Here is a 25,744-nt window from a genome sequence, read left to right on the forward strand (position 1 = left end):
TTCTAAGTGTTGGATAGGAGTCAGAATAAATGCTGTAGATTAAGGGTGCACGGGAGAAAAATGTGACTTTGGCATAGGAAGTCACAACTTCCCATCCCATTCACACCGGTCAAACTGTGGATAACCTCAGTCAAAATTTCAGATAACGTAGTGTATGATATAATAGGTTATTTATAACGCGCTTAATGCCCAGTGGTTTCTAAGCGCAGACCCAGGGATCGAACCTGTGGTGCTCTGTGTCGTCTTGCTTCCAAGGCGAGCATGTTGCCCCTGAGCTATCCTTCCGAGACAGCAATGATCAATGCCATTTCAGTAATAGCATCGTAACATCCAGACCACACTTTCCATCATAGGTGGCCCTCTTGAATGTTACACGTGCGCCTAATCGATGGGATACTCATAAAGAATACTATCTGTTACACCGGATTCGACTAGGTGAAGTATCATGTATGTACTTAAAGGTTACAAAGATTGTATATATATTGAGTAGAACACTACCAGGCAATTGTTTCTGATACACTTTCATATATTTACTTGTAGAACTGAGAAATACAGAATTGAAATGTCTACAACCAGGCAAAGCAACAGACTTAGCTCCTGAGGAAGGGATGAATATCCCAAAACACGTGGAGCTCATCTTTTGATTTGATTCCTTGTTTATTTGATTAGGTATTACCCAAATTGACCTTTTACAATTGACATTTTGCACAATTGACCTAATTATAGTGGTCCTAATTGACCTTCTACACAATTGACCTTTATATCATTTTAGTTATTTTGTATATGTATTTATATATTGGGTTGTTTTTGGATTATAAATAATATAAGGGGATTGGGTGGGTGGTTGCAGGGGTTTTTGGATTGGGTAGGGGGTCGCAGAGGGTTTCCCGGCGCATATATGTCCTAATTGACCTTCTAAATTAGGTCAATTCTCCCGAGGTCAATTCCCCGAGGTCAATTCTTCCGAGGTCAATTGTGAAAAGATCAATTAGTATAGAACCCCATGTTATGAATTGATACATTATCACTAAATAAAATACTGGCCAAGTTGAGTACAATCAAGAAATATTCTCTATATTTACCTAATTTATTATGACCTGTAATTTACGCGACGTTATCTAAAATGTTGATTGCGATTATCCACAGTGTGACAGGTGTGCATGGGACGGGAGTGGCCTCGAGTTTTTGCTTCAAGGAAGGCGACAGGGAGCGCGGAAAGAGGCACCTCCAGGTATAACGTCAGTGGTGGTCGCGTTAGGGAGTGGCTTCTCCCCCGTCCACATGGGGAGGGAGGAGGAGTGTCCCATCGGTGGGGGCCCGCAGCCAGCTGGGCTCACGAGTGTGACCCCAGTCACACTACCTCCTGCAAGAGTGGGTGTTAGCAGTTCCAACATAGCACCCACCGCAGCAATGGCATCGCAGCACCAGGCAGGTCCCCCCCCTGGGTGCGCGGCGCTACCACAGGGTTACTGGGACCTGCCTACTTGGGCCACTCCATGGAATCAGTGGGCCCATCCTTCGAGCATGTAGGGACCCAGTTTTCACAGGCCGTGAGGAGCACAGACTGGACCCCAAGGGCTCGAGGCTAAGGTCACCCCCGCAGCAGGCCAAGCAGTGCCGGTGACACCAGCGGCACAGGATCATCTAGTGACAAAAGAGATGGCGTGGCAGCATTGGACCTGATGGGGGAACCACGTTCACAATGGGTAGTGGAGCAGGTCACGGTCAGCGCCAGGCAGGACAGGCGAGCGGGTCACCGGGACGGGCTGCAGGTTCTGCCACCGTCACAGGTAGAGCAGGCATGTGGGCCTGGAATATTGCCCAGGAAATGAAGGAACAGATATAGAAAGGGAAACGTGGTGATGTGTCTGCTTTACTTTAGAATTCCGTGTCCACTTTGGATGAAGGGGAAGAAGGAAACGGGGGGGCTGGGGGCTGGGGGTTATGACAGAGAAAGAAATCCCTGTTGAAAAGAATACAGTAAATTAGAGAGTGGGGTTCTTGGTTTTGTCTGCAGCACTTGATCCTGTGAACATATAAGAACTGCGTGTATGGAGCGTGGCAAGCCTATGATTCGGGGGAGCGATAGCTGGGAGCCTAGGGCTAGAGCGGGGCGCTAAAGCGGTGGCCATCTGGTTACATTGCACCGCGGTGGAGCAAACAATGGCACGCACCAGGGGGGCAATACCAGTTTATCAGCAGCACTTTCGGTTGGGCTCCCAGGGGCCTGGCAGGAGAGGGGCCTGCTGGGCTTTCAATAACATATTGTGCTCCAGATCCTCTTGCAAATTCAAGCGCGTCTGTGCTTTCTGCGGATGCGGTCCCACCCAGAAGTGCGGTGCCCCAAGCTGGCCAAGGACAAGTAACTTAGATATTTCAACCATGGGGCAGGCATCTAGGGAGGGCAAGGGGGCTGGGAATTTGCCGACCCCTATAAAAGTGACGACGATGATGCGACGGCTGAATAGATCTCACAGGTTAGACATGCCAGTCTCTTGCATCGTGTGATTTTCTTTGGTTTCCCGATTCCAGAGAAAGTTATCTCCAACTCGGTTATTACGAGGAACCAGGAGTCAGATCATGAGTGCCCTGAGGCCGAGCCGGCTAAAGTTGCGAAAGAGGTGGGCCTAGGGGAGGGTTGTGGGCCCCTTTGTGGCACTGCCATGCCCTGATTTAATTTACTCTCCATTAGGTGTAGTCCTGAAATCTCTGCACTGGCTCCCGGTGGATGCAAGGATCAAGTTCAAGACCCTCTGCAACGTCCACAAGGGTTTCTGGGGGTAGGGCCCGCACTACTTCCAACGCTCTCTTCCAAAATATCTTCCTTCTCGAGCCCTTTGCTCACCTACCACCAACTCTCCAAGGATCAGACGCTACTCCAGGTAGAGAATGGGGGGTAGCTCTCGCTACTCTACAGGTGCCGCCCTCTGGAATGGCCACCCTGTCCCTCTCAAACTTGAGCCGGACAACCTGAAGTTTCCGGAAGCAGCTCAATACGTTCCTCTTCTCCTCTGCTTCCTCTCTCTTCCTCCCCTGCTGACCTACCTGTCTGCTCTACCGACTTGGCTACCCTCAGAGTCACACTGGGTACCAGGCTCTTTCTTGTTCAGTCACCCTTGCACTGCCTCCGGGCCTACCATGCCCTTAAGGGCTGTAACTCTAACCCTACAGCCCCTTATTCTCCTTGCACTATCCAGAGCTGCACTGCCCTGGCTGCACTTACACAGAACATTGCTGTCCTGTTTTCCCCTCCCCTCTCCCTTGCACTCCCACCTCCTTTCCACTTGCACTTCTCATTCTCGCACTTGCACGATCTGAATGAGACAAGGCCTAGTAAGATCGATTCTCTTGTCCTCCCTCTGTCTTCCCTCCTTTGTCTTGTCGCAGAGAGAAACACTTGTGTACAGGCGCCTTATGAATGACTTATCATATCATAGTCCCCAAAAAGGAAAGGGGGCCCTTCTGATTGATACATTGACCTATCCTTCCCAAAGGGGGCGTCAGTAAACAATGTTATTAAGGAAGGCCTGTGTTCGGTCAGATATGCGCCATTTGTTGAGGCGCTCCAAGAGTTGCAGAAATTGGGATAGGGGCGCTGAAGGCGAAGGTGGATATAGAATTTGCCTTTAGGCTTCTCCCAGTGCACCCACATGGCCATCGCCTTCTTGGCTTCCAGGTGCCAGGGCAGCTCTACGAGGACCAGTGTATGCCCATGGGGTGTTGGATTGCTTGCAGTTGCTTTGAAAAATGTAGTTGGTTTCTTGAGTGGGTCCCTAGGCCATCATGTAAGGGGCGGCAGTACTGCATTCCCTGGATGAGTTCTTATTTCTGGTTGCTGAGGGGTCCGATACTTGTGCCTTGACCCTGGGTTGCTTTCAGAGGCTGGCTATGAGCTTTGGGGTCCCGTTAGCTTTGGATAAGACGTAGGTCCCCATGTCTACATTTTTGGGGTTTGAGATCGATTCAGTGAAGGGTGAATGCTGCTTGCCACAGGACAAGGTGCAAGTTGTGCGTATGTCAGTACGGCAATGCTTGGTGGCCAGGAAGATGTCGCTGGGCCAGTTTCAGTCTTTAGTGGGACAGCTTAACTTTGCTTTACGTGTCATCCCTATGGGTAGGCCTTTTTCAGATCCATAGCAGGGGCTATGAGGGGGTCTGAGGGAGAAACACCATAGGGTGAGACTGTCAAAAGAGGTCAGGGGAGACCTGCGTACATGGAGTACATTCTTAGATGACTTCAATGGGGCATGTGTATGGCCGGCACCGCAGCTTTCTAATAGTTCCATTGATTTCTTCACCGATGCTGCGGTTGGCTTCGGATTCTGTGGTATCTTGGGGGAAAAAAGGCACATTGGTGGGGTGGCAGCAAGAGTGGGTTAGTTCAGGGCTGGGAAAGAATGCAGAATTCTGGGCATTATTTCCCATTGTGGTAGCACTTCAAGGATGTTCGAGTGAGCGTCGAGGAAAGAATGGGTTTTTCTGGTCAGACAATATGGAGGTAGTGCAAGCTATCAACAACCAGCGAGCAGCATGCCCAACGGTGCTCTGTTTACTGAAGAAAGTGGTTCAGATGTGCTTGGCTAACAATACACGGTTCAGAGCAAGACATGTTCAGGGGTACACAATAACGCTGCTAATTCTCTTTCTCGCTGCAAGTTCCAGGACTTCAGGAAGGGGCTGCCAGAAGCGGAAGACCAGATGACCGCTTTTCCAGAGATTCTGTGGCGACTTGGTGCCCAGTTCTCCCAAACCTGATAGCACGATCTCTAGCACCTAAGACTAAAGCAGTCTGTGAGGGGGTATTCTGGGTTTGGGGGGTGGGGGGTTCATTGATAAAGGGGAGCAGGGACATATTTTTTTGAGTAAATCTACACTGTGCTCCGTGCATCCGTAGCGTGTGCCGAACGTCACTTGCCGGCCATAAGATTTTTCGCGGGGCTTTCAAGGGCTGCAAATGGCACCAGGGATTTCATCATCTTGAAAGCACTGAAGGGATGGGGGGGATGCAGGGGGCACCTCCAGGATCAGGGCAAGTTGGAGGAGGTGGTGGAGGCCTTGGGGAATGTCTAGTGGTCCAAGTACGAATCATTGGTGTTCAGGGAAGTCTTCACTACAGCATTTTATGGGGCATTTCACTTTGGGGAATTGGTGCCGGGGAATAAAAAAAATACTCTGGAGAGGCTATAGAGGTTTGATGTTGAAATAGACCTTCGCGGGACAATGCATATTTGTCTAAGAAAGTAAGAAACGGGCCAGGCGGGGAATGGGGCACGTATTTCTTAAAGAATGGGTGACATGCCCAGTGTTTGCCCTGTGCTGGCTATGTCTGAGTTTGTAGAGGAGCAGTTCCTCAAGAAACCCCCCCCTACTTCCTATATGATAGTGACATCACACCAGACATGTTGACGTCCGGGGATGTTGGCTGAAGAGGATGCATGAATCTTACAAGAAAATAATGACGAACTAAAGAGTCAAGTGAACTTTGAAGTATGAAAAAGAAGATTACAGGTGCATGAAGTGCTACAGAGAATTAACCGTTCAATAAGTGTACAGATGCTGAAATGCAAGTAGATTAAGTCATCATAGAAGCTGGCTATACATAGTGAATAGAATGCAGGCAGAGCCTCCATTGTACAGGAGCTGGACAACAGTGTCATGAATTTAGTAAGCCAGGACCCATGAAGAGAAAAGGTGAGAATTGTGTCGCATCAAGAATAAGCTGAAATTGTGGCACTGCATGGTGAGGCTGTCTGGCCGGGTATCAAAACTGAAGCAGCCAAGGTCGGCTATCTATTCTTGAAAGGAGTGAATGTGCGAAGGATGAATCATCTCTTGTTAAGGTGCAAAGAAAGAACACCAAGAGTGCCAAGTTTTATTCATTTAAGATAAAACCTGCAAAATGAACCAAATCGTGGTCTCCTGTCACGTGAGCCAAGGATGAAAATAGAGTTGAACTTGGAGTCCGAGAACAACGATAGTGAGTGCCTGCACTCCCATGTTTTCTGAGAGACAAGGATACTTTGCAAGGTCAAGTTCAAAGACAATCTTCATGGCAGAAGGCATGGGCGATGAGAGATGTTGGGCTAATTGGGTGGGGAGGTAGAGTCAGGTCCACCTCCATGCACCTGGGTCTGGGCTTATGTGCTGCTAAGTGAACTGAATGTTACAGGCATGGCATAAGCGTGCCAACCAATTGTAGAGGTCTGTATAACGAAGGACCTTATAGTTTGAAGACCAATTGAAAACAGTGTACTTAATGATTTTGAAGATTACATGTTTTAGAGGTAGGCATATATTGTCCACCTGACATTGGACAGCCAATTACAATCCCAGTTTCTATATAATGTATACTTAGATGTTCCCCTTAAACCTATCACAATCCCTAGTAGGTTTTTCATTATTTGTCACATAGTAGGACGTCACCTCTGAAGTATTTTCAGTATAAAATGTATGTTTTATGAAAAGATCGCTGAGAGAAAATTGAGCGAATGTCCATTGATGTTCGTTGTAACTCCCTGTTTTAGATAATTGATAATAAGACATAACTTTACCATCTTCCTGAGTTGGTTCAGTTATTTGGACTCAGAGTTATTCTGCATCCCATCCATTGCATGCACATTACTAAAGGGCCCTAAACTCACGTTCCTAACCGTGCGGGGAAACCAGAGGGACTCCTTTGGTTACATGAGGACAGGGAGTGCATGTCACAATTTCAATTAAAAAAGGTGTTGCATCGGGAGCGATTGGAGGCGGGATTGGACGGGGCCGGCTTCTCTTCCCATTGCTTCAGGATCGAGGCAGCAAAGGAGGCATCCATGGGGGGCTCTAGTGAGGGGCAGGTCATGAGCCTGGGGGTTGGAGGTCAGGAGACTTCCGACACAACATTCGCCCCCCACTTGGTCTGAAGGGCGCCAGTTGCATTTGCAACAAGGGTGGCGGGGGTTACTGGGATTAAGATCACTGGCTGGTCCTTTTTCTGATACTTGACAGCTGTCTTCCTGCTTTCGGAACATGTCACCGCAATGAGTGGTGTGGAATGTGGGTCATTCCTTCATCCAACGGGCTACTCGAGGTCGTGAGGGCATATGGCCGGGGAAAGAAGACGTGTCGATCTGGTGGATTGGCATATGAGGGCTGCGCGTTGAGCAGCTGAGAGGAACGTTGATCACTGAAAGCGGCAGGAGGCATCTCCCACAGCCCGACTTGGTGATCCTTCACATTGGTGGCAATGGCTTGGACCCAGAGTCGTAGGGTGCTGCGTGAAGAGCTGGTCTCCATTTTGTCTTGGGTGGGGAAATCCTGTCCAGGTGCTGTTACTGTGTGGTCTCAGTTGTTGCCACGGAAAAGATGGGGTGGTGGTGAATTGGCTCACCCAGCTTGGAAACTGAACTATGAGCTGGCTCGGTTGGCATCCAGCCGTGGGCACTTCAGGGTAATTTCCCATGCACTGGTGAAGGGATCGGACGTGTTTCACGCAGATGAGGTGCGCCTGGCGCGGTGAGGATCTCAACTCTTGTTGGAGAACATTACGGCATTCATCAGTGGTCCCTGGTCGGAAGGGGCGTGTCAGGGGAGTGCCCGGACCAGAAGGTCCGTGTCCCTGTTGCAGTGAGGATGGACTTTTGGGATGGAATATTGCTCCTGCAGGGGGACTCAGTGCCCGGGAGCTGCACCGATGGGGTGGCCAGACCGGCACACATCAGACAATTTCAGGCCTGTAGGTGCCTCGAGGAGCTGGGGCAGCGGGATTGGGGAATGCTAGGTACAGGTGCTGGGTCCCAGTCCATCCCCCAGTTCCGCTCCCGAAGATTCAAGAGGTTGTAGAGAGGTGTGAGGTGAATTTGTTTTTGGGCACTGGTAATTGCTGGTTTTTAATGTTTCATGGCATAACGAGGCATTTTTGGTTTGTCGTGTGGTGTTAACAAAATGCGCTCAAACGCCGCTGGGTGGAATGTCTTTTACAGGCGGCGTTGGCCCTTGCGCCACCCATGCAGATACTCTCCATCCATTCTGAACGTAAGCCTTTGCACAAATCAGAACCGCGCATGTCCACGTTCTGTTCTAGCCACTGTGCAGCGCACAAGCCCCAATGTTTCGGCCTGTGCAGGCAATAACGGTAGGGTGACCAAACGTCCCGGGTTTTCCCGGGACAGTCTGGGGAAATCGCCCTCCGTCCCAGGGTCCCGAGAGTTTTTTTAATGTAATGAACCCCATCCCAGAATTGCATGGGCGGGTGGATGCAGTCCCGGTTTTTGCCAGAAATCGATTCAGAACTCCTGAAATCGGGGGCCCGCCACGACTTTTCCTGGCGTGACGGCTTTTCATGCCACCATCCCCCCCCCTTCCACTCCCTGGTCGCTCTCCTCCAATGAGAGGAGTGTGTCTGGAACACTTGCCCCCCACCCTGCAACAGGCCAGCAACATAGAAGTAGGACTACCGTTTTATCAGAGTCCTGTTTGTGTTTACTGTAGTCCTACTTCTGTGACTATGGCCTGTCCCGTTTTTCTTTTTAATCTGGTCACCATAAATAACGGATATCCGCTGCGCTTGATCATGGAGAGTGCAGGGTGCGTCGAGGCACTAGAGTGGTTTCTGGACCCCTTGACCCCAGTGGCGGCCACCTCACTTACCTTCGTTGTTATGCTCTGGATGTCGTCGTATCCAACCCACTGGTTTCCTTTGTAGGCGTACGGCACCTTCTGCTCCTCGATCCAGACCCTGGTGGCTCCCTGTAGGAAGGTGCAGGCCTAGAAAGGGGAAGCAGGCAGGCTGTTAGGGCCAGATGGGACCAGGAGGGAAGGCATGTCCCATGTCAGATGTTCACCTAGTCCTTGCTTCATAGTATCTCACAATGCATTCTGGTATTTGTTGTTTCATTTTTCCCATCATAAACCTATGACCTCTAGTACTGGTACACAACTTGAGCACCCTGGCCTGCAGGGCCAGAGAAGCATCCAGACCTGGGGGCTGGGGGTGGTGTCCAGTTCTGCATACCTCATAGTAAGACAGGAATCCTGGCGAGCGGGTGAAAGCGCCAGCAGATCCTGGACCGGAGGCGGGCGCAGCTACACCAGTGCCTGCTGTGGACAGGGTGAAGGTCCGTCCGTATGAGGGTACCCCCATGACGAGCTTCTCTGCTGGGGCCCCTTTCTCCTTCCAGTACTTCATGGCAAAGTCCTGTTACAGAAAGAAGAAAGCCCAGGAATGAGTGAGACTCCAGTGAACTCTGAACAAAAGGGGTTCTATTCAATGGCCAAGACCAGTGATAAGGAACGAGTGAGACTCCATTAATGTGTATGAGGGCAGTGATAGAGATCAAGTGAGACTCCAAGGGGATGGGGTGAGACTCCATTGAGGTGGTGGAGGCTACTGGTGCAGGGGTAGAAGTGATGTTCTGTTGAAGGTTGTGGGGCCTGGCGTATGGAGAATGAGTGAGACCCCATCAATGTGTATGAGGGCAGTGATAGAGATCAAGTGAGACTCCAAGGGGATGGAGTGAGACTCCATTGAGGTGGTGGAGGCTACTGGTGCAGGGGTAGAAGTGGTGTTCTGTTGAAGGTTGTGGGGCCTGGCGTGTGGAGAATGAGTGAGACCCCATCAATGTGTATGAGGGCAGTGATAGAGATCAAGTGAGACTCCAAGGGGATGGGGTGAGACTCCATTGAGGTGGTGGAGGCTACTGGTGCAGGGGTAGAAGTGATGTTCTGTTGAAGGTTGTGGGGCCTGGCGTGTGGAGAATGAGTGAGACCCCATCAATGTGTATGAGAGCAGTGATAGAGATCAAGTGAGACTCCAAGGGGATGGGGTGAGACTCCATTGAGGTGGTGGAGGCTACTGGTGCAGGGGTAGAAGTGGTGTTCTGTTGAAGGTTGTGGGGCCTGGCGTATGGCGAATGAGTGAGACCCCATCAATGTGTATGAGGGCAGTGATAGAGATCAAGTGAGACTCCAAGGGGATGGGGTGAGACTCAATTGAGGTGGTGGAGGCTACTGGTGCAGGGGTAGAAGTGATGTTCTGTTGAAGGTTGTGGGGCCTGGCGTATGGCGAATGAGTGAGACCCCATCAATGTGTATGAGGGCAGTGATAGAGATCAAGTGAGACTCCAAGGGGATAGGGTGAGACTCCATTGAGGTGGTGGAGGCTACTGGTGCAGGGGTAGAAGTGATGTTCTGTTGAAGGTTGTGGGGCCTGGCGTATGGCGAATGAGTGAGACCCCATCAATGTGTATGAGGGCAGTGATAGAGATCAAGTGAGACTCCAAGGGGATAGGGTGAGACTCCATTGAGGTGGTGGAGGCTACTGGTGCAGGGGTAGAAGTGATGTTCTGTTGAAGGTTGCGGGGCCTGGCGTGTGGAGAATGAGTGAGACCCCATCAATGTGTATGAGGGCAGTGATAGAGATCAAGTGAGACTCCAAGGGGATGGGGTGAGACTCCATTGAGGTGGTGGAGGCTACTGGTGCAGGGGTAGAAGTGGTGTTCTGTTGAAGGTTGTGGGGCCTGGCGTATGGCGAATGAGTGAGACCCCATCAATGTGTATGAGGGCAGTGATAGAGATCAAGTGAGACTCCAAGGGGATGGGGTGAGACTCAATTGAGGTGGTGGAGGCTACTGGTGCAGGGGTAGAAGTGATGTTCTGTTGAAGGTTGTGGGGCCTGGCGTATGGCGAATGAGTGAGACCCCATCAATGTGTATGAGGGCAGTGATAGAGATCAAGTGAGACTCCAAGGGGATAGGGTGAGACTCCATTGAGGTGGTGGAGGCTACTGGTGCAGGGGTAGAAGTGATGTTCTGTTGAAGGTTGTGGGGCCTGGCGTATGGCGAATGAGTGAGACCCCATCAATGTGTATGAGGGCAGTGATAGAGATCAAGTGAGACTCCAAGGGGATGGGGTGAGACTCCATTGAGGTGGTGGAGGCTACTGGTGCAGGGGTAGAAGTGATGTTCTGTTGAAGGTTGTGGGGCCTGGCGTATGGAGAATGAGTGAGACCCCATCAATGTGTATGAGGGCAGTGATAGAGATCAAGTGAGACTCCAAGGGGATGGGGTGAGACTCCATTGAGGTGGTGGAGGCTACTGGTGCAGGGGTAGAAGTGGTGTTCTGTTGAAGGTTGTGGGGCCTGGCGTGTGGAGAATGAGTGAGACCCCATCAATGTGTATGAGGGCAGTGATAGAGATCAAGTGAGACTCCAAGGGGATGGGGTGAGACTCCATTGAGGTGGTGGAGGCTACTGGTGCAGGGGTAGAAGTGATGTTCTGTTGAAGGTTGTGGGGCCTGGCGTGTGGAGAATGAGTGAGACCCCATCAATGTGTATGAGAGCAGTGATAGAGATCAAGTGAGACTCCAAGGGGATGGGGTGAGACTCCATTGAGGTGGTGGAGGCTACTGGTGCAGGGGTAGAAGTGGTGTTCTGTTGAAGGTTGTGGGGCCTGGCGTATGGCGAATGAGTGAGACCCCATCAATGTGTATGAGGGCAGTGATAGAGATCAAGTGAGACTCCAAGGGGATGGGGTGAGACTCAATTGAGGTGGTGGAGGCTACTGGTGCAGGGGTAGAAGTGATGTTCTGTTGAAGGTTGTGGGGCCTGGCGTATGGCGAATGAGTGAGACCCCATCAATGTGTATGAGGGCAGTGATAGAGATCAAGTGAGACTCCAAGGGGATAGGGTGAGACTCCATTGAGGTGGTGGAGGCTACTGGTGCAGGGGTAGAAGTGATGTTCTGTTGAAGGTTGTGGGGCCTGGCGTATGGCGAATGAGTGAGACCCCATCAATGTGTATGAGGGCAGTGATAGAGATCAAGTGAGACTCCAAGGGGATAGGGTGAGACTCCATTGAGGTGGTGGAGGCTACTGGTGCAGGGGTAGAAGTGATGTTCTGTTGAAGGTTGCGGGGCCTGGCGTGTGGAGAATGAGTGAGACCCCATCAATGTGTATGAGGGCAGTGATAGAGATCAAGTGAGACTCCAAGGGGATGGGGTGAGACTCCATTGAGGTGGTGGAGGCTACTGGTGCAGGGGTAGAAGTGATGTTCTGTTGAAGGTTGTGGGGTGTGATGGAGAATGAGTGAGACCCCATCAATGTGTATGAGGGCAGTGATAGAGATCAAGTGAGACTCCAAGGGGATGGGGTGAGACTCCATTGAGGTGGTGGAGGCTACTGGTGCAGGGGTAGAAGTGATGTTCTGTTGAAGGTTGTGGGGCCTGGCGTGTGGAGAATGAGTGAGAGCCCATCAATGTGTATGAGGGCAGTGATAGAGATCAAGTGAGACTCCAAGGGGATGGGGTGAGACTCCATTGAGGTGGTGGAGGCTACTGGTGCAGGGGTAGAAGTGGTGTTCTGTTGAAGGTTGTGGGGCCTGGCGTGTGGAGAATGAGTGAGACCCCATCAATGTGTATGAGGGCAGTGATAGAGATCAAGTGAGACTCCAAGGGGATGGGGTGAGACTCCGTTGAGGTGGTGGAGGCTACTGGTGCAGGGGTAGAAGTGATGTTCTGTTGAAGGTTGTGGGGCCTGGCGTGTGGAGATTGAGTGAGACCCCATCAATGTGTATGAGGGCAGTGATAGAGATCAAGTGAGACTCCAAGGGGATGGGGTGAGACTCCGTTGAGGCGTTGGAGTCTACTGGGGCAGGGGAAGAAGTGATGTTCTTTGGAAGGGTATGTGACCTGGCGTGTGGGGAATGAGTGGGACTCCATTAAAGTGCATGAGGACAGTGACTGGGAATGAGTGAGACTCCTTGGAAGTCTATGAGGGCAGTGATGAGGATCGAGTGAGACTCCCAGGGGATGGAATGAGACTCCATTGAAGTGACTGTGGAGCGTTATGGCAAATGAGTGAGACTCCATTGAAGTCTATCACAACCGTAATGGGGACTGCGTGATGCTTAATTGAACTGTAATGAGTGAGACTCCATTAAAGTGAATGAGGAGCGTTATAAGGAATGAGTGAGACTCCATTAAAGTCTATGCCATGCACTATGTTGCTGACTCACCACATTCAGGTATTCCGCTGCACCTGTGTCTTTTGAACCCTTGTACAGGGGGCTGTTGTGGCCTGTGACCGAATCCCAGGAACCGTGCAGGTCATAGGTCATGACACTGATAAAGTCCAAAATGCTGTGGGACCAAAGCAAAGATGACGCCATAAATATCGGGTGGACTGGCCGAGTAGGCATTTGGGGTTGGCGTCTCTGAAAGCGGGCAGTGCTGAGGCAGAGTGTGACAGGGCCAGAGATCCAGCCGTGCCCAGAAGCGTTAAGGACCGTCTCAGCCTGTGGTGGGGAGTCTACCAGGGTTTACACCAGAGCCAGTCCTACCTCAGTGGCAGGGTGTGGGAGTTGAGAGGCCCCTTTCCTACGCCTCCCCCCTATGACTGATTGCATAACACCAGTATCGCCCATTCTAGCCAGCGGCTTTCCCTTTGTCGTGTAGAATCTACACCTTCAGCAGTCGTGATGGGAAAGCCAGCAAGTACCCAGAGAGAGGCCAAGCCAAGCAACCAAGAGAAAGAACAAACCGTGCAGTGTCCGGGACAAAGCAAGCAGCTAAGCAACCCACCCCTGGCAACCGCACAGAGCGCTCCACCCAAATCCTGCCACCATGAAACAGCGACCAGCGGAGCCAGCGCGGGACAGAGCGCGAGCGGCGCCTGCTGCGACCCCCACCATTAATGACGTTATGCTCACCTGTAAGGGGGGCACGGGGCAGCAAGCCGGCATCAGTAATACGCCAGGAGACGCTTACACAAACGGGATCCTTAACTGTTGCATGCCGTCCTTGCTGGCGACCGGGGATCCCGCGGGTGGCAAAGGGGCAGGGCTTAAGACCCCTTTTAAACGTGTAGGACAGCCAGCGGTTGGCCCGGGAAACCAGCAGAAGGAAGGAGCCAGTGGAGTTGGGGGGCAGGATAAAAAGGGAGGCCAGAAACAGGAAGGTCTGGGTTGTTCAGGTGAGGTCAATGGAGGAGAATGAGGACCACGCGTTGGAGGAGCAGAGTAGCATGGAGAAGAATTGTTCAAGGTGAGGTGTTGGTTGGTGGGAGAGAGGGCCACTGGCATTTGAGTGTCCTTGCGATTGAAAGGAGATTAGAGACTTAACGAAAGGTGACTGGGGAAGTGAAAGGAAGGTGACTGGGGGAGAAGGTCTGGGTGGAGTAGAAGTGTGAAGAATGGAGTAGTAGTGTGGAGAGGGGAGTAGTAGTGTGAAGAGGGTAGTAACATTCCGAAGAGGGGAGTAGTAGCAGTGCAGAGAATATTAGTGTGGAGAAGCTAGGAGGAGTAGCATTGAGAGGGAAGAAGTATAGAGGAGAGAGGGAGAGTAGTAGAAAGTAATAACGCAGGGTGACGATAGTGACTTGAGAGAGGAACATTGTAGGGACTGAGGAGGAATTGTTAGGGAAAGAGAGGAGAGTCTGTGGGTGCAATATGAGGGAGGAGAGGAGGAAAAGGAGGATGAGAGCTAGACAATCGGAGAAGAGTAGTTGGGTGTGCATGCGTAAGACCAAGTGGGACCTGAGTGTCTGAAAGGCAAAACATCCCTAACGCTCCATCATCCTGGGGACTTTACAGCCGGGGCCCCCAAGACTATTCCCTGGGGGAGACTTAGATAGATGAGGTGGTTTGCCTTCAGGACAACACCCTTATATAAGACACACTTTTGGTAGATGGTAGGGGTTACCGATCACTAGTGACTCTCCCAGGGTCGAGGATCATCTGCCTTAGGGAGGGAATGCCAATGTCTAGAGGAGATGAAAAGGGGCGCCATTAGCGAGCCCCTTCATTACAAAAATAATAAAAAAAACCTTCAAACTTCTCTTCAAGGGTTGGCGTCAGTCAGACACTATGAAATGCATATATGACTGGCTCTGCCTCCTCCCTCTTGGTTTTTTAGAATCATCATTTTCCCAATTGCCCACGAGGCACAATTCACCTCTGGTCAGTGCTGTCATTTCAATGGGTGGTCCTCCTAGATCTACAGAACATACCTTGAGATGCTACTAATGTCATATCCTTTGTCGATGGTTTCTTTCCCCGCGGACACTGCTGCACTCAGCAAAAGTCTCTCCTTACCAGTTTGAGTTCCTTCTGCCTGGAAGGCTGTCATTAGCTCCTGGAGAAAGGGTGAGGAGGTGGAGCACACGTATTACAGACTGAGCCAGGAGATAGGTTTGAGGAAGCAGGTACAACACAGTGCATGTTGGGGCATGACCAACTAGGAACAAGTTGACTGTAAGTCCAACTGTTGTCATGGAGAAACACACAAACATATTACCAATCCTCATTCTGACTGACACTGCACAGTGTTACAGCACACACATACACACCCCAAAATCCACACACCCTCTTGACCTACCGCAATTATACACCCCAACCTTTGTTTGCAGTCTGAGGAAGGAAACGTTGTGCTTTTAATGTGCAGGCATTAGCCATCAACCAGCAGATTAAGTAATGTCCTTAGCTGTGTTTGCAGATTGATAACCCTTGAATACTTGAGAAGGTGGTGGAACAGTTGCAACATGTGGTGTTTTAACTATCCTGTTAGTCCTTTCTGCCAGTCCATTTGATTGTGGACAGTACAGTGCTGCCCTCAAAAATAAGATTGAACACACGAGTGAAGTGAAGTTGAGGGTACAGTATAAAATCAAACAGTCTAGACATTTTCAAATTTCAGGTAGCAATTCGACCTTAGCCCAACGTGCTGCTTCAGACTACTGGTGACTCACCACATAACATGTGAGAGGGATCTTTGACGCAAGGCTTGAGACCATTTGCTGCAGGTAGCACTGAAATGTAATACAGTTGGGCTACTTCTTAGACTATGAAACTAGTATTTTCTCCTCGTTGATGGTGAAAATCTCCACACAGCGCAATGATACAACCAACACTAATTGTCACATTCAATTTGTTTTATTTTAGTTACCATATGAAATCAAATGTTCATATAGTCAATACAACAAAGGCATTTCCTGGGAATGATAATGAGTGCCAGTTGTGTCACAGCGTTACGTAGAGATGTTCACATTAATAAGATGGAGCTAGCAGTGTGAAATGCACGGTGCACTTTATTGTAGTGAAAGGCACTGCCTGCGGCATCTGGCTGTTTGTAGAGTTTGGAGGAGAAATACAATAGAGAGATGGAATACCTATGTGGTATAGATACAGTAGAGGAGAGACCATGAATTACCTGTAAGAGGACTGTGAAGCGAGCTTTGTCTTCTGGGGGGCTGCCCCTCTCTCCGGGAAACTCCCAGTCCACATCCAGACCATCAAACCCATACTTGCGCAGGAAGGACACGGCAGAGCTGATGAAAGTGGCGCGATTGGCAGGTGTGGAAACCATTTCGGTAAACCTGGTGTAAGGATGGAAGCATTGTAGAGGGTGTCAGGTCTGAAATTGTGTTGCCCTTCCTCGATGCAGAGTGGTTTACAGGGGGAATTGGGGGGCTTATGGACCACCCTGGCCTGTCGGAGGCTACAGCTATCCTGACAACTATTCAGCAGAGCTGTCCTCTGGTCAAATCTCTGGCGAGATAAATACCTTTTATAAATGATGGCAATCTAAAACGCTTCTATCATTACCAGTCACATCTGAGAACCCAATAGATACACGCAGGAAACATCATGAGACATTGCAAATAGAAACAAGTGTTTGAAGCAAGGATACTCTGCTGGAATCTGACATTTAGGACCAGACCCCATGGCATATAAACAGAAATCTGCAAGGAACTCTCAGAAAGCAATGACTTATAGGTTTTTCTCTCTTTAACTGGTTGAGGAGCTTATGGCAACCATGGCCGCTCTTTCCGACTATGGTTCAGTCTCCATGTAGCCATGGCAACCATGGGCGCTCTTTTCGACTATGGTTCATTCTCTCTTCAGTCTCCATGTAGCCATGGCAACCATGGGCGGTCTTTCCGACTATAGTTCAGTCTCTCTTCAGTATCCATGTAGCCATGGCAACCATGGGCGTTCTTTCCGACTATGGTTCAGTCTCTCTTCAGTCTCCATGTAGCCATGGCAACCATGGGCGCTCTTTCCGACCATGGTTCAGTCTCTCTTCAGTCTCCATGTAGCCATGGCAACCATGGGCGGCCTTTCCGACTATGGTTCATTCTCTCTTCAGTCGCCATGTAGCCATGGCAACCATGGGCGGTCTTTCCGACAATGGTTCATTCTCTCTTCAGTCTCCATGTAGCCATGGCAACCATGGGCGGCCTTTCCAACTATGGTTCAGTCTCTCTTCAGTCTTCATGTAGCCATGACAACCATGGGCGGTCTTTCCGACTATGGTGTAGTCTCTCCTTAGCCTCCTTGTGGCCACAGTGAACTGTATTCCCAGTTGCAAGACTGCCCTTTTGTGCACATGTATTTGTTGGCTGTATTCAACATCTGGCGCCCCAAGAGCCGAGCACCCGAAGTTAGCTTAGCTCTGCAAATTAAAACCATCCACCTAGAAGATGATCAGGCCAATGCTAAACTAAAAGAGCTCTTGAGGTATTTGGAGTTCACTATAGTGAGCTGTAATAGGAGGACTGTGGCACAGACCCAACTATCGGCAAGATAAAGGAATTCAGATATCACGAGAGGTCAATTCGGATATCACAAGAGGTCAATTCAGATATCACGAGAGGTCAATTCGGATATCACAAGAGGTCAATTCAGATATCATGAGAGGTCAATTCAGATATCATGAGAGGTCAATTCAGATATCACAAGAGGTCAATTTGGATATCAAGAGAGGTCACATCTATTTGACTCTTCAGTGCGCTGAGAAGCCATGTAGCCATGTAGTTCCCTACCGGTTTGGCAAAAAGAAGAATGGAATCAGCAAACGAAAGACCAAACTATGATGGTGCAAGGGGTGAAAAACTCACTTTGGTTTCCCAATACAGGGAAGGAAGAAGACCTGAGAGGTGAAGGAGAGTGTGACGTGTGCATCAAGTTGTTAAAGTAAATGCAGCATGTAAATCTACCCCTGCCACAGACAAGGGTCTATCATGGGGCATGGAATATGTGGCAGGTAGGGACAAGTCTACTTTTAATAAATTACAAATCAATCTTTAATGAGTGTGAAGCAGGTGTGTTTAAAGTTTCTAATTCCGAGAATTGTTTGTGAGGGGAAGGGCCCATTTAAGCGTTTGAAGCATATTGTAGTCGTTTTGGGTCAGAGGAAATGCACAACATCCTGGCGAAACATGATCAGTGCATACATTTTACCAATCTATTAGGACTCTCTACCTGCCAGTTCGACCATGGGTGGTAGAAAGACAGTTTACAGCTCACTGTAGGCAAAGGGATGAATTATGAATTTCTTTTTTGGGCAGTTGAATGGATGTTGATTTGTACCATACAACTCTGTATAGTGTAAGAGGGCATGCACTTTCCCTTATTAAGGCAGGAAAGGTACCAAGAGCAAAATGGAATCTAGGGTCGGTGGAGACATCAGGAAGGTTTAGAGGGATTTTGCATAAGCAAAAGAGGTACAGAAAGTAATATTATTCTAATAAAACAGTAAACTGTGGGACATTGAGTGTTAGGTGGACAAAAATAAAGGGCGCTAAACATCCTGGCATACAACATTGTTAAGAGCCCATAGAATGCGGTGCCATACAACACGGGGAAGGAGTTGGTGTTGGTTTGCAAACACACTTTTTGGCGCTGGGAAAAGCTAAACTTTTCTGTCTGGGGCAAAGTGACTGTGATTCAAATGTGTGTTTTGGTTGAGAAAATTGGCTGCTATATGTGCTGATAAGTTGCAGGTCCTTTTAAGACTTTCCTTTCGGGCCTGGGTACCTTGGGTCCCCTGGCATGCTCCATCAAGAGATGTGAAGACAAGTGGCTTTAGGCCCCCCACGCCCCACCAGGCTGGAACATGTTCAGCGGATATTCACCCTGTTGCACCCAGTGCCCCATCTCTTAAAACAAGAGGGGATGAAGGCCCCGACCTTATCTCTGAGGGTCTTGGGGCGCTGCCCAGATACAGCCCACAGACCCTGAAAGACAGGGTTGAGGGACCAGCTCGAGGACAGCCAGGATGATCTGTGTTCATAGGAAGAGCTTCCCCGTGCAGTCCAGCCCAACAAGTCCACACTAGAAACAAGAGGTCTTGCTAGGCATTGTCAGAGAGAAGGATGTTTGGAAGGGAGATTCACCTCTGACCTTTCAGGCTCTCCATGTCACCTTCTCCCTCCCCGAATCTGAGAGGGGTGGCGTTACACTTCCGGTGGGCAATGGGTATGCAGTCCTGTGCCTTAAAAGAAGAGGTGGGAATGGGGTTTCTCCTAAGGCAGTCTGGTCTGCAAGCTCAACATGTTCTCAAACACATCCCCTCTAGAGAGTAAGGGGGGGGCGATAGAGTCAGATGGGTGTGGGGGCTACTGCCACGAGGGCGCAGGACTATCATAAGGGCATTTTCAGCAGGATAGGTTGAATGTGTGGGAAACATGGTGGATGCTCACTGAAGACGCGAGGACCTGCACTGGATAAGAATCAGCTCTTCTAAGCCTTGCCAGCAGCCAATCAACAAGCTCTGAAAGCGCAGAAGATGCAGCCAATGGCCAGCCTAGAAGACAAGAGTAGGTGGGCTAATGTGACGGGGGGCAGCAGAGGGAGCATGAGGTGGGGGGCCTGCAAAGGTCTGGGAACAAAGGACCGCTCCTTGGCTGTGCTCTTCTCAGCCTGGAATCTGCAACGTCAGTCTTTTGTTCTCAGCTAAGTTTCAGAGGGGCGAAGAAGCCATTACAGCCGCTGGAGTCTCACACCCACCCTACAGTCTCAGAGGGGCGAAGAAGCCATTCCAACCCCTGGAGTATCACACCCACCCTACAGTCTCAGAGGGGCAAAGAAACGATTACAACTGCTGGAGTCTCACACCCACCCTACAGTCTCAGAGGGGCGAAGAAGCCAATCCAACTGCTGGAGTCTCACACCCGCCCTACAGTCACAGAGGAGTGAAGAAGCCAATCCAACTGCTGGAGTCTCACACCCGCCCTACAGTCTCAGAGGAGTGAAGAAGCCAATCCATCTGCTGGAGTCTCACACCCGCCCTACAGTCTCAGAGGAGTGAAGAAGCCATTACAACTGCTGGAGTCTCACACCCACCCTACAGTCTCAGAGGAGTGAAGAAGCCATTACAACTGCTGGAGTCTCACACCCACCCTACAGTCTCAGAGGAGTGAAGAAGCCATTACAACTGCTGGAGTCTCACACCCACCCTACAGTCTCAGAGGGGTGAAGAAGCCATTACAACTGCTGGAGTCTCACACCCACCCTACAGTCTCAGAGGGGTGAAGAGGCCAATCTAACTGCTGGAGTCTCACACCCACCCTACAGTCTCAGAGGGGCGAAGAAACGATTACAACTGATGGAGTCTCACACCCACCTTACAGTCTCAGAGGAGTGAACAAGCCAATACAACTGCTGGAGTCTCACGCCCACCCTACAGTCTCAGAGGAGCGAAGAAGCCATTACAACTGCTGGAGTCTCACGCCCACCCTACAGTCTCAGAGGAGCGAAGAAGCCAATCCAACTGCTGGAGTCTCACGCCCACCCTACAGTCTCAGAGGAGCGAAGAAGCCAATCCAACTGCTGGAGTCTCACGCCCACCCTACAGTCTCAGAGGAGCGAAGAGGCCAATCCAACTGCTGGAGTCTCACACCCACCCTACAGTCTCAGAGGGGCGAAGAGGCCATTACAACTGCTGGAGTCTCACACCCACCCTACAGTCTCAGAGGGGCGAATAGGCCAATCCAACTGCTGGAGTCTCACACCCACCCCACAGTCTCAGAGGAGCGAAGAAGCCAATCCAACTGCTGGAGTCTCACACCCACCCCACAGTCTCAGAGGAGCGAAGAAGCCAATCCAACTGCTGGAGTCTCACACCCACCCCACAGTCTCAGAGGAGCGAAGAAGCCAATCCAACTGCTGGAGTCTCACACCCACCCTACAGTCTCAGAGGGGCGAAGAAAGGATTACAACTGCTGGAGTCTCACACCCACCCTAGAGTCTCAGAGGAGCGAAGAAGCCAATCCAACTGCTGGAGTCTCACACCCACCCTACAGTCTCAGAGGGGCGAAGAAGCCATTACAACTGCTGGAGTCTCACACCCACCCTACAGTCTCAGAGGGGCGAAGAAACGATTACAACTGCTGGAGTCTCACACCCACCCTACAGTCTCAGAGGAGTGAAGAAGCCAATCCAACTGCTGGAGTCTCACACCCACCCTACAGTCTCAAAGGGGCGAAGAAACGATTACAACTGATGGAGTCTCACACCCACCCTACAGTCTCAGAGGAGTGAAGAAGCCAATCCAACTGCTGGAGTCTCACACCCACCCTACAGTCTCAGAGGAGTGAAGAAGCCAATCCAACTGCTGGAGTCTCACACCCACGCTACAGTCTCAAAGGGGCAAAGAAACGATTACAACTGCTGGAGTCTCACACCCGCCCTACAGTCTCAGAGGGGCGAAGAAACGATTACAACTGATGGAGTCTCACACCCGCCCTACAGTCTCAGAGGAGTGAAGAAGCCAATCCAACTGCTGGAGTCTCACACCCGCCCTACAGTCTCAGAGGAGTGAAGAAGCTATTACAACTGCTGGAGTCTCACATCCACCCTACAGTCTCAGAGGAGTGAAGAAGCCATTACAACTGCTGGAGTCTCACACCCACCCTACAGTCTCAGAGGAGTGAAGAAGCCATTACAACTGCTGAAGTCTCACATCCACCCTACAGTCTCAGAGGAGTGAAGAAGCCAATCGAACTGCTGGAGTCTCACACCCACCCTACAGTCTCAGAGGGGTGAAGAAGCCATTACAACTGCTGGAGTCTCACACCCACCCTACAGTCTCAGAGGGGCGAAGAAGCCATTCCAACCCCTGGAGTATCACACCCACCCTACAGTCTCAGAGGGGCAAAGAAACGATTACAACTGCTGGAGTCTCACACCCACCCTACAGTCTCAGAGGGGCGAAGAAGCCAATCCAACTGCTGGAGTCTCACACCCGCCCTACAGTCACAGAGGAGTGAAGAAGCCAATCCAACTGCTGGAGTCTCACACCCGCCCTACAGTCTCAGAGGAGTGAAGAAGCCAATCCATCTGCTGGAGTCTCACACCCGCCCTACAGTCTCAGAGGAGTGAAGAAGCCATTACAACTGCTGGAGTCTCACACCCACCCTACAGTCTCAGAGGAGTGAAGAAGCCATTACAACTGCTGGAGTCTCACACCCACCCTACAGTCTCAGAGGAGTGAAGAAGCCATTACAACTGCTGGAGTCTCACACCCACCCTACAGTCTCAGAGGAGTGAAGAAGCCAATCCAACTGCTGGAGTCTCACACCCACCCTACAGTCTCAGAGGGGTGAAGAAGCCATTACAACTGCTGGAGTCTCACACCCACCCTACAGTCTCAGAGGGGTGAAGAGGCCAATCTAACTGCTGGAGTCTCACACCCACCCTACAGTCTCAGAGGGGCGAAGAAACGATTACAACTGATGGAGTCTCACACCCACCTTACAGTCTCAGAGGAGTGAACAAGCCAATACAACTGCTGGAGTCTCACACCCACCCTACAGTCTCAGAGGAGCGAAGAAGCCATTACAACTGCTGGAGTCTCACACCCACCCTACAGTCTCAGAGGAGCGAAGAAGCCAATCCAACTGCTGGAGTCTCACACCCACCCTACAGTCTCAGAGGAGCGAAGAAGCCAATCCAACTGCTGGAGTCTCACGCCCACCCTACAGTCTCAGAGGAGCGAAGAGGCCAATCCAACTGCTGGAGTCTCACACCCACCCTACAGTCTCAGAGGGGCGAAGAGGCCATTACAACTGCTGGAGTCTCACACCCACCCTACAGTCTCAGAGGGGCGAATAGGCCAATCCAACTGCTGGAGTCTCACACCCACCCCACAGTCTCAGAGGAGTGAAGAAGCCAATCCAACTGCTGGAGTCTCACACCCACCCCACAGTCTCAGAGGAGTGAAGAAGCCAATCCAACTGCTGGAGTCTCACACCCACCCCACAGTCTCAGAGGAGCGAAGAAGCCAATCCAACTGCTGGAGTCTCACACCCACCCTACAGTCTCAGAGGGGCGAAGAAAGGATTACAACTGCTGGAGTCTCACACCCACCCTAGAGTCTCAGAGGAGTGAAGAAGCCAATCCAACTGCTGGAGTCTCACACCCACCCTACAGTCTCAGAGGGGCGAAGAAGCCATTACAACTGCTGGAGTCTCACACCCACCCTACAGTCTCAGAGGGGCGAAGAAACGATTACAACTGCTGAAGTCTCACACCCACCCTACAGTCTCAGAGGAGTGAAGAAGCCAATCCAACTGCTGGAGTCTCACACCCACCCTACAGTCTCAAAGGGGCGAAGAAACGATTACAACTGATGGAGTCTCACACCCACCCTACAGTCTCAGAGGAGTGAAGAAGCCAATCCAACTGCTGGAGTCTCACACCCACCCTACAGTCTCAGAGGAGTGAAGAAGCCAATCCAACTGCTGGAGTCTCACACCCACCCTACAGTCTCAAAGGGGCAAAGAAACGATTACAACTGCTGGAGTCTCACACCCGCCCTACAGTCTCAGAGGGGCGAAGAAACGATTACAACTGATGGAGTCTCACACCCGCCCTACAGTCTCAGAGGAGTGAAGAAGCCAATCCAACTGCTGGAGTCTCACACCCGCCCTACAGTCTCAGAGGAGTGAAGAAGCTATTACAACTGCTGGAGTCTCACATCCACCCTACAGTCTCAGAGGAGTGAAGAAGCCATTACAACTGCTGGAGTCTCACACCCACCCTACAGTCTCAGAGGAGTGAAGAAGCCATTACAACTGCTGGAGTCTCACACCCACCCTACAGTCTCAGAGGGGTGAAGAAGCCATTACAACTGCTGGAGTCTCACACCCACCCTACAGTCTCAGAGGGGTGAAGAGGCCAATCTAACTGCTGGAGTCTCACACCCACCCTACAGTCTCAGAGGAGTGAACAAGCCAATCCAACTGCTGGAGTCTCACACCCACCCTACAGTCTCAGAGGAGTGAACAAGCCAATCCAACTGCTGGAGTCTCACACCCACCCTACAGTCTCAGAGGAGTGAAGAAGCCATTACAACTGCTGGAGTCTCACACCCACCCTACAGTCTCAGAGGAGTGAAGAAGCCAATCCAACTGCTGGAGTCTCACACCCACCCTACAGTCTCAGAGGAGTGAAGAAGCCAATCCAACTGCTGGAGTCTCACACCCACCCTACAGTCTCAGAGGAGTGAAGAAGCCAATCCAACTGCTGGAGTCTCACACCCACCCTACAGTCTCAGAGGGGTGAAGAGGTCAATCCAACTGCTGGAGTCTCACACCCACCCTACAGTCTCAGAGGGGTGAAGAGGCCAATACAACTGCTGGAGTCTCAAACCCACCCTACAGTCTCAGAGGAGCGAAGAAGCCAATCCAACTGCTGGAGTCTCACACCCACCCTACAGTCTCAGAGGAGCGAAGAAGCCAATCCAACTGCTGGAGTCTCACACCCACCCTACAGTCTCAGAGGAGCGAAGAAGCCAATCCAACTGCTGGAGTCTCACACCCACCCTACAGTCTCAGAGGGGCGAAGAAACGATTACAACTGCTGGAGTCTCACACCCACCCTACACTCTCAGAGGGGCGAAGAAACGATTAGAACTGCTTGAGTCTCACACCCGCCCTACAGTCTCAGAGGGGCGAAGAAACGATTAGAACTGCTGGAGTCTCACACCCACCCTACAGTCTCAGAGGAGCGAAGAAGCCAATCCAACTGCTGGAGTCTCACACCCACCCTACAGTCTCAGAGCGGTGAAGAAGCCATTACAACTGCTGGAGTCTCACACCCACCCTACAGTCTCAGAGGGGTGAAGAGGCCAATCTAACTGCTGGAGTCTCACACCCACCCTACAGTCTCAGAGGGGCGAAGAAACGATTACAACTGATGGAGTCTCACACCCACCCTACAGTCTCAGAGGAGTAAACAAGCCAATCCAACTGCTGGAGTCTCACACCCACCCTACAGTCTCAGAGGAGTGAAGAAGCCAATCCAACTGCTGGAGTCTCACACCCACCCTACAGTCTCAGAGGACTGAAGAAGCCATTACAACTGCTGGAGTCTCACACCCACCCTACAGTCTCAGAGGAGTGAAGAAGCCAATCCAACTGCTGGAGTCTCACACCCACCCTACAGTCTCAGAGGAGTGAAGAAGCCAATCCAACTGCTGGAGTCTCACACCCACCCTACAGTCTCAGAGGAGTGAAGAAGCCAATCCAACTGCTGGAGTCTCACACCCACCCTACAGTCTCAGAGGAGTGAAGAAGCCAATCCAACTCCTGGAGTCTCACACCCACCCTACAGTCTCAGAGGGGTGAAGAGGCCATTACAACTGCTGGAGTCTCACACCCACCCTACAGTCTCAGAGGGGTGAAGAGGCCAATCCAACTGCTGGAGTCTCACAACCACCCTACAGTCTCAGAGGAGTGAAGAAGCCAATCCAACTGCTGGAGTCTCACACCCACCCTACAGTCTCAGAGGAATGAAGAAGCCAATCCAACTGCTGGAGTCTCACACCCACCCTACAGTCTCAGAGGAGTGAAGAAGCCAATCCAACTGCTGGAGTCTCACACCCACCCTACAGTCTCAGAGGGGCGAAGAAACGATTACAACTGCTGGAGTCTCATCCCCACCTTACAGTCTCAGAGGACCGAAGAAGCCATTACAACTGCTGGAGTC

General features: G+C 50.9%; 1 protein-coding gene across 6 annotated transcripts in view; it reads right to left on the bottom strand.

Moving 5' to 3' along the window:
* The window catches only part of LOC138520773 (chitotriosidase-1-like), a 344,502-nt gene that overhangs the window by 66,872 nt on the left and 251,886 nt on the right, over positions 1-25,744 (bottom strand). For all 6 annotated transcript variants that reach the window (XR_011282878.1, XM_069633071.1, XM_069633070.1 and 3 more), the window contains 5 exons: positions 16,182-16,347; positions 14,983-15,107; positions 12,992-13,115; positions 8,996-9,178; positions 8,632-8,748 (listed from right to left, as the gene is read on the bottom strand). Coding sequence is in view for 5 of the 6 variants with exons in the window: in XM_069633071.1 (XP_069489172.1) it covers positions 8,632-8,748; positions 8,996-9,178; positions 12,992-13,115; positions 14,983-15,107; positions 16,182-16,347 (715 nt within the window). In the remaining variant the exon portion in view is untranslated. The remainder of the gene's footprint in view (positions 1-8,631; positions 8,749-8,995; positions 9,179-12,991; positions 13,116-14,982; positions 15,108-16,181; positions 16,348-25,744) is intronic.

This window comes from Ambystoma mexicanum, chromosome 13 (assembly GCF_040938575.1).
Source record: "Ambystoma mexicanum isolate Mex_15411 chromosome 13, UKY_AmexF1_1, whole genome shotgun sequence".
Taxonomy (NCBI): Eukaryota; Metazoa; Chordata; class Amphibia; order Caudata; family Ambystomatidae; genus Ambystoma; species Ambystoma mexicanum.